The 9,641-nt window shown below is 32.3% G+C and overlaps 1 protein-coding gene across 1 annotated transcript; it reads right to left on the minus strand.

Annotated features, from left to right (window-relative positions):
• Positions 1-1,042: 1,042 nt before the first annotated feature.
• LOC133791042 (probable histone H2B.1) lies at positions 1,043-1,745 on the minus strand. The gene has a single exon (XM_062228924.1). It carries the CDS (start codon positions 1,672-1,674, stop codon positions 1,228-1,230), a length of 447 nt encoding a protein of 148 aa, XP_062084908.1. The 5' UTR covers positions 1,675-1,745; the 3' UTR covers positions 1,043-1,227.
• Between the last annotated feature and the right edge of the window lie 7,896 nt (positions 1,746-9,641).

Raw genomic sequence — 9,641 nt, forward strand, 5'->3', positions numbered from 1 at the left:
TTGTAATTAAATGCTCAAAAACAGTCAATTTTTTCAAAAATATGGGTTTTATGCTATCAATGTGAAAAAATATGAGGATTTTTATTTTTCTTAAATTGTTTGGGAAAATTTATTAAAGAAAAAATTAAAGTATAGAAAATACAATTAGTAGTTAATTAAAATATGGAAATTAACTTTAAACTAATACATCAGCCAACACAAATGTACTATTAGTAAAAAATTAGGTAGTTTCGTAGCAAATTTTTCTTGCACAAAATTAATAATTTTAAATAATAGTGTTTTTATAATCTTGAGTAATTTTGCTGCAAATTTTAGAAAATGAGCAAACTAAATTATAAACGAATATATGATAAAAATATAGAAGCCACGAGTGAGGGTGTATCATTTCAAGAACATTGAATTTACTCTTGATTTCAATAGTAAAGCAAATATTAATGTTCTCATATTATACATTAAGAGACACATTCATATCACTTTTGTTGTCAAATTTGATAATGAAGGGCTTTTTCAGCACAATTTAACTTGATTATTTCAGATATTTATAATTTGAACTCATTTCAGATCATAAAGTCCCCAAAATTCCAAAAATTACTGTTCTTAAGATATTTGAGGATTATGTGAAGGTAACTACATTAAAATGACAGGTAAGAGAACAGATCAACAAATAGGGTGGGCACCATATAATACTTTGTAATAGAAAAAAATTAAGTAGTCTTTAAAGAGCCTGCTGCATCGAAATTTTGAAAGCACTTTATTTTCCAAAATTCACATGGCGCCAACAAGTGGGCAAATAGTTTAAAACAAAACCAAATTGGTTAACCCGCCAAAAGATCCAAATTATGATAAAACAATGAATAATAATCAAGATTCAAGACCACTATGACCATCAAGATTCAAGACCACTATGACCACCAAGATTCAGACTTTAAGAGATAAAGACCAATTTATGAACCGAAAAACAAAGCCTGCCAAGAAATTTTCAAAACAAAAGAACCCAATTGAAAACTATTTTCATAATTCGACATCTGTGAGGCTTGTGAAGTTGTGAAGCGTTGTCTATTAATATCTAGAATAAGATACATTGGGATCGAAAAGATCCGGATGAACATACAATCCACTGAAAGTAAAGGAACCTTAACCCAATACATATGAACATCTCATCATCCCACTACTTTCAATAAAAGGAAAACAACAGCCAAACACAAAACAATCTACAAGATAGCTGATTTAAGAACTGGTAAACTTGGTCACGGCCTTAGTTCCTTCCGAAACGGCGTGCTTGGCCAACTCCCCGGGGAGCACAAGCCTCACAGCTGTCTGGATCTCCCGAGATGTGATCGTCGGCTTCTTGTTGTACCTAGCGAGCTTTGAGGCCTCCTGGGCAAGCTTCTCAAAGATATCATTGATAAAGCTGTTCATGATTCCCATGGCCTTACTTGATATACCGATGTCAGGGTGAACCTGCTTCAGAACCTTGAAGATGTAGATCTTGTAAGTTTCCACATTCTTTTTCGTTCTCTTCTTCTTCTTGTCGCCGGCGGCGGCGCCCTCCTTGGGGAGTTTCTTTCCGGCCTTTGGCTTCTTCTCAGCTGGAGCCTTCTCGGCGACTGTGGACTTCTTCTCCTCCGCTGGCTTCTTCTCAGCGGCGGGCTTCTTCTCTGCCTTCGGCGCCATCGAAATCTAGGATTTGCAAAAAGACGAAAATAGGAGTTTCGAAAAGAAGATGGGTTTGAAAATAAGATATTGGTGATATAGAATTGAGGTGGGATTTAACTTATATAGAAGCCAGAGACCAATTCTTATTGGTTGGAATGTTTTCACAAGGATCGATGTGTTGGAACTGTTTCTGCCGTAGGATGAATAATCTGATGTGATGGAGATAAACGGTTGAGATGCGTTTCAACTTTAAATATGTTTATTCTTCACAATAATTATGCGGTCCACCAACCTAATATTCAACTTTATTTAAAGAATAATTACAAAACCTAACCTCAATTTTTATTTTTATTTTGAAAATAACCTAACCTCAATTTTGGTTAATTAGACAATTAATCCTTACTACTCCATCATTTAAAATATTTCCTCAAAACATACATTTTTCTATTTTACCTTTAAGTTTTACATTATATTATATCATACATTAGTTTCTCTATTTTTTTTTCTATATCATTTAAATATTATATTTTCAAACATTTTTTATTCATTTCAAATATTTTCTATAACTATTAATTTATATATTTTTCAATACCAATTTATAATTTTTTATTCTAATTATTAATATTATAAAATATATGATCAACTTACAAATATCTTATATTTTATATTAAGTATATATAATATTGTGCTAAAATAAAAATTAAATATATTATAAAATTAAATATAATAATAGTTGATACTTATTATAATAATAGTTGGTCAATACAATAATAGTTATCAAGGCATATATATATATACATACATTCTTTTGTATATGCAGTGGGAATAGGAGACAAAGAAAAATGAGAGATTGTTGATTAATTAATAAAATAATGTTTTGAAGGAAAGACAATGCTCACTTTATCTAACGAAGCACTATAGTTGGAGGTAAAAAAAAAAGTTAAAATACATCACCCAATGGAGCAATATTTTAGCACTTCTCAGATAAATTTTATATATTTCACTCTTTTAAATCATCCAATGTAAGTGCTCTCAGAGTACTCCCAATGGATGCTCTATTTCATTTTTTAAAATACCTCCCCAAATTACACATTTTTCTATTTTACCTCTAAATTTTACATTATACCATATATCAGCTTCTCTATATATTTCTCCACATCATTTAAATATTATATTTTTAAACATTTTTTATTCATTAGAGTAAAATAAAATAATTAAAAAAGAAAAAAGAAATAATAAATATATATACTAAATGGAGAGAGAAAGCTTATAAAGAAAAATAATAATATTAAAATATTATATAAATATTATGTAAATGTAGATATGGATTAATTAAAGTTTGTGTATAGCTATTATAAATATATGTATAAAGGAGCTAATGGAAGATGTTTTTGTGAGTTTTAGCTAAATATTATAGAGAAAGTGTATTACAAAATACATCACCAAAACATATTTTTTTATAATTTACCTCAAACTTTTACATTGTACCATACATCAGTTTCTCTATTTTTTCTCTACATCATTTAAATATTATATTTTTTAAAAATATTTTATTCATTTTAAGAAATAAAATAATTAAATATAATAGTACCACACTCATATATATACAAAAGTTTATAAAAAATAATAAAATATTTATAGCTTGATGAATAGTGTTTCATTACATATAGAGAAATGTTATTCATTTAGGTAAAAAAAAATATATTTACATCACCCATTGGAATAATATTTAACAATTTTATCTCTATATTATAAAGAATTAGATATTTTATCTCCTCTATTGAGAGTGCTCTTAGTCATCGAAAGTAACAAATTCTCCTACATAATAAACTTTACAAACAAACTTACCTTAATTGTGTGAAAATTAAAACAATGAAAATGAAAAATGCAATCATGTAATTACTAACTTAAATCTTTAACAGTATATATATTTAAAACTAACTTAAAAATAAATATTTATCAATTATATTAATTTTAATTTAAATATTATAAAATATCATTATCATAATAATATTTAATATAAGACTACATATATAATAATTATATTAATATAAATTCAAATTCAAATTCAAATTCAAATATTATAAAATATCATTATTATAATAATATATAATACAATACTAGATATTTAATAAAAATATTAATATAAATTTAAATGTTACAAAATATTATTATGATAATAATATATAATCCTATTTTTTTACTAATTATATTAATATGAATTCAAATATTATAAAATATTATTATTATAATAATATTTAATGCAATACTATATATTTAATATTTATATCAATGTAAATTTAAATATTATAAAATATTATTATTATAATAATAATATATAATACATATCTTAATTTTTATTAAAAAAATTATCATGTTTAAAAATGTTATCATATTGTATATATATTTAAAAAAATATTCTAAATATTTAACAGAATATATACATTTAAAATTAGCTTAAAAATATATATTTATTAATTATATTAATATAAATTTAAATATTATAATAATATTTAATATAAGACTACATATATAATAATTATATTAATATAAATTCAAATTCAAATATTATAAAAGATCATTATTATAACAATATATAATACAAGACTAGATATTTAATAAATATATTAATATAAATTTAAATGTTATAAAATATTATTATGATGATAATATTTAATCCTATTTTTTTTACTAATTATATTAATATGAATTCAAATAATATAAAATATTGTTATAATAATATTTAATACAAGACTAGATATTTAATACTTGTATCAATATAAATTTAAATATTATAAATTATTATTATAATATCAATATATAATATATAATCTTAATTTTTATTAAAAAAATTATCATTTATGTTTAAAAATGTTATCATATTATATATATTTTTTAAATCGTAAACAGTGTTTTGGTTTAATTTTTTATTTAATATGTTTATGCTATTTTTTTATATATAATATTGTTTATTTATTTGAAATATGTATATGACAATGATACAAATTTAATAAATTATATAAATAAAACTAAGCAAACGTGCATTGCACGTTGTTTGTATCTAGTATATATTATAAATGTGACTTTAACAAAAATGTTTGTTTTCCGTTAAATTTAATATTTTTTAACACCGTTAATTTTAAAGTCGTTTATATAAGATAAATAAATTAAAAAAAATAAATAAAGAGTAATAAAGTTATCTAATTGAGGTAAATAAATTAAAAAAAAAGTAATAAATAAGTCATAATAATTTCTCATCACATATTTTAAAATTTTATATTAAATTATTTAAATTAATCTATTAATTAGGTTTTCAAAACTATAACCGAAAATTATTTATATGCTTAAATTTATTATTTTCATTCTTTTATTAATTATTTAATTTGTCATTTAACGTATTTTGTTTATCCAAACATATATGTAAGGGATATTTGCAAAGAAAATACATAAGTTTTGTAGATTGTGACAATTACCTAACTCCTTTTTTTTTTTAAGTTAAAATACCTTCTGTCACACTTTTTCGGCACCCGTAGGTACCTAGCCATTAAGTGTCAGGTAAGCGCCTACATGGTGGCTTCTCATTGATCCACGTTATTTATTATTTAATGTTTAATTAAGAAATTCATTTAATTATTTAAAATATAATAAAAATTAAAAAAACAAGAAAATACTAATTTTAATAAAATTAAAAACCAAACATAAATTAGAAAAATAACATAATAAAAATAAATTAATACATTTTTTTAAATAAAACTAAGTAAACGCACAGCACATTGAATTTACCTAGTATATATACATATGCAAGTTATATATGAGAATATATATATATATACAGAAGTATTTAATTCAAGGTAATATCATAAACATTGGTTGTAATCGCTACTATTAAAGTGAGAGCTTTTATATTAATTAAGATTACGATTATAGTCTATCTTCTATCTTTGACATGACAGTCTATTCAAATTGTTACGTGTAGTTGACACATAAAGGTAGGGGTGTAGTACACAATGAAAGAAAAAACTTTTAATAATTTTCGTTAAAATATAGAAGTTCATCATTCATTACTCAATGGTCGTTTGAGAGTTGACCTTACTCCCGAAGTGAGTAATGGACTCTTATTTGTATCTTATAGCTTTTCACTTATCGGGTATAGTCTATGAAAGAAAATGTAGACACAATTCTTGATATCTTGGAGTCATAGGAATATGGGTAGCTGATAACATACTTGTTGACGCCGTTTTTTGTCAACTTAAAATGTAGAGCACGTAAACAGCAAAAACTATGGCAAGAATAACACAATAAAACAATGAGATTTTTTTACGTGGTTCAGCAGTTAACTCTGCCTAATCCACGAGTCTTTGTTATTAGAACTTAGGAAATTTCTAGAAATTCTTCATGGATGAATTCTCCAGAGATTCTATCAAGATCACAAAATTTCGGTCATTTACAATGGTACATGACTTCTCTATTTATAGAGGAGATCTCAGAATACTTTCCCACACGTTTCGGGAAGTTATTTTGTATATTAATAAATTTAATGGCTTTAAAGCCTGTAACTCCTATATACAAGGAAACGTCCCTTGAAGACTAGGGGGCTTATAACCGACTAGTTAATATCTCTTTATTGTAGGGAAGTTACAACAATAAATATCTCTTGAATGCATGGACTGCGTCTCCTCAGGCGACCTATTAAGCCGTTCGAGATCAGTAATCAGCATCATGCCAGTCTAAGTCTCTGAGTAAATTACGAGTTACATTATTTTCCCAAGACCAGCTCGGAGTGGGTAAATACCACCGAGGCTGCCTTACTCCGAGCTCACACTCATGCCAAGCTCGGTCCACTTGATCCGAGGCTGCCCGACAATGGATATACTCCGATTGTTCTGTTTTTCGAGCTTATAAAGACTTCGAGGCTACCCATCTTCGAGATTGCCACCTGCTTTGAAGATTCGGCGTCTAGATTACGAACATGTATTTTAGCTATCGCGAGCTTACACCTGACGAATCCAGCTTTCGAGGTCACAACCTCAAGACTCGAAATCTGGGTGTAACATTTTGCCCCCTCAAAAGTATTAGTTCGAATCCTCTGAGAAGGAAACTTTTGAACTACTTTCTTCGGGAACCGCACCGTCACACATCCTCGAGTATGGACACGCGTCAGTTAGGTATTGCTCACTTGATGTACTTGAGTACCTTGGAAACCTGCCCACGATCGTTCGCCTGCCACCTTTATGGCATCATGTCACTTATCCCTGGCTGTCGGATTTGATACGGAATCTGGCCAATGGCTCAGATTAATCCCTCTTTTGCTCTGATAGTCTATATATAAGACTCCAGTCGTCTTCCTCCTTTCATTTTTACGTTTATCAGAGGAAAAAAGGAGAGAAAACCAGAGGCAAGCCCAGAAAGTATTTGCTTTTACATGTTCTCTCAGCCAAAGAAACAAAGAACCATCAGCCTGTTCGAGACCGTGAGACTATACCTGCAGCCTCTTCTTCAGTCATCTATTTCTCTGCAACCACCATCTTCAGTGTGTAAGTATCTGATCTTGGCTTTATAGATTTTTTCTTTTTTCTTTACATTAGTTTCTACCTCTGTTGCTTTTTTGTTTCTGGGACTGTGCTGGTTCATTCTTCAGTATAATGCACTAGGATGTTTCGATTAATTGGTATTAAATTTAGGTTTCAACACTTACTGGTTTTAAACCCAGTTCATGTGTAGGAAGACCTAATTTTAATCCCTTTTTTTTTTTTTTTTTTGGGTTTACTAACTCTTGGAGGACATATCTTGTATACCAAGATATCGGGTACAAACTCTTGGTTTTAAAGAATGCACGATTCTCAAAAATACCACTTTTGAATAACTGCCACCTTTTTTCCCTGATATTTCGGGATTTTCAAAAATTAAATCCACTTTCCTCCCTTTTTCGATAAATACACATCGTGACTCTAATCGGCTCCCCAGGATCGAACTTATCTCGTACCCAAGCCTTTCGATCTTGAACCACCGATATCGCCATTCTTGATTCCTTGCATGCATGGCCCTCACCATTTTTCTTTCTTTCTAGATGTCATAGAATCTGGGAAGACGGTGGGGGTCGTTGCTTGCCATCCCGCACTCGCCAAAAACTCCGAGCCCGGAGTCGTTGTTTGCCCGGAACCAGCGTTTGATTTGCGAACACGAGCTGAGGCGTGAGCAAGAGGACACTCGAGATCACTTCCGACGTCAGATAGACGAGATTGAGGAAGGGAAAAGGAAGAGACTAAGGATCGCCCTTCATCCAGTTCCTGACACCGAGCCTAGACCGATTCCTCTCGACCCTAAGCTTAAAGTGACAGTTGCCTTCAAACCAGGTGATCTGTAGTTTTCACTGATGGGGGAGCCCTCTACCTCACAGCCGAGGAGGGAGTTTTTCAAGGCCGAGCATTATTGGAGCTCGGATACGTCACTAGGCCAGATAACCGATATCCTGGCCTTTCATGGTATAGGACTATCAGGCTCGCTAAGGTGTCGAGCCCTGACCTCCCACAAGCGAAGCTGCCGCGCTCCAGGAGATGGAAATCCTGACAACAAGTTGAGATATGCGGCTTGGAGCCAGGAGCACATGAAGGCAGGAGCGGTACTGCCTTTGAAGTCTTTCTTCAAAGACTTCACAGACTTTGTTGGGTTGGCCCCTTTCCAGCTCAACACCAATTCTTACAGGGTTTTGTCTGCCCTGAGGTCGCTATACCACGAACTGAAGTGGGAAGGACCATCGCCAGAGGAGATCCTGTATCTCTTTTGTTTGAAAAGCAATCCCTCCCAAGCTCGGGGAGGAGATGGCTTCTATTATCTCTCGAGCTACCCCAAGGAGAAGAAGATGTTCGAGGATCTTCCCAATCATCCTCCTGACTTCAAGAAGGCCTTCTTCAGGACAGATGGCCTAGCTCTGTCTCGAATCTACTCGTTCAGACGGATTCGTAAGTACCTCAACCTCCTTCTTTTCTGTGCTCGAACCTTGTTTTTAGGCCCGTACTTAGTTGAAATGTGTTTGATTTTCCAGCCAACTATCATCGCCCTACTCCCACTGATGAGATGAAGGAGCATAGAGAGACTCTGCTCCAACTCCCTTACGGCAGGAGATCCCTCTCATATCTTTTGCATGAAGACAAGCTCCGAGCTTGTGGGCTCTTGGGAAAGGATCAGTCCACCTCGGATTGGTCCAATAAAAAATACGATCGCTGGGAGCTCATGCCTCTGCCAACGGGCATCCGAGGTGAGGCCTCCACCTCCAGTTCGTCAAAGGAGTCCACAATCAGGGAACGAGGCCAATGACGAGGCCTCAAGCTCGGGCTCGGATGAGCAAGATACAGTCATCCTAAGCTCGAATATGTGGTCCCCCTCCCTATTAAAGCATAAACCCGATAGGTTAGTATTGTGTGAGGACGATAGAAACCATTTTTATGTATGGTCCTGGGTAGATGAACGGGTTCATAGGTTCGATAGCTGGCTCGGGAAATACGACACCATGTATAGCTTGAATGAGGTGTGGGATGGAGTAGTCGTTCAGTATGGAACTAATGATTATAGGGACCTTTCGAGGTTGACGTCCACCTATATGGAAGGTACTCCCCCCGCCTCTTCTGAAGATGGGGGAATTTCGTGGTCGCCGAGCTCAAGCTCGGGGGAGAGTTCCAGGTAGGTTTTTCTCCACTTGTCTTTTTATTCTTTGTCTGTTAGCGTCATGCTAAATCTTAATTGCAATTGTGCAGGTGCCATGGATTCCGACCTTGATGCCGTGCTCGCTAGTGGCGAGGGGGCTCAAAAGAGTAAGCGCCTGAGAGGCTCGTGGAGGTTGGACCGACCCTCCAAGGTCCTCAAGCGCACTGAGAAGACTCCACCAGCTCTGACTACTGCGAGCACAGTCGAGGACTCGACTACCCAGGTCAACGCATCCATCTCGACCGCATCTGCCGCGCTTCCTCCGGCCACAATTCATCCAGTAC

Source organism: Humulus lupulus, chromosome 7, assembly GCF_963169125.1.
Source record: "Humulus lupulus chromosome 7, drHumLupu1.1, whole genome shotgun sequence".
NCBI lineage: Eukaryota > Viridiplantae > Streptophyta > Magnoliopsida > Rosales > Cannabaceae > Humulus > Humulus lupulus.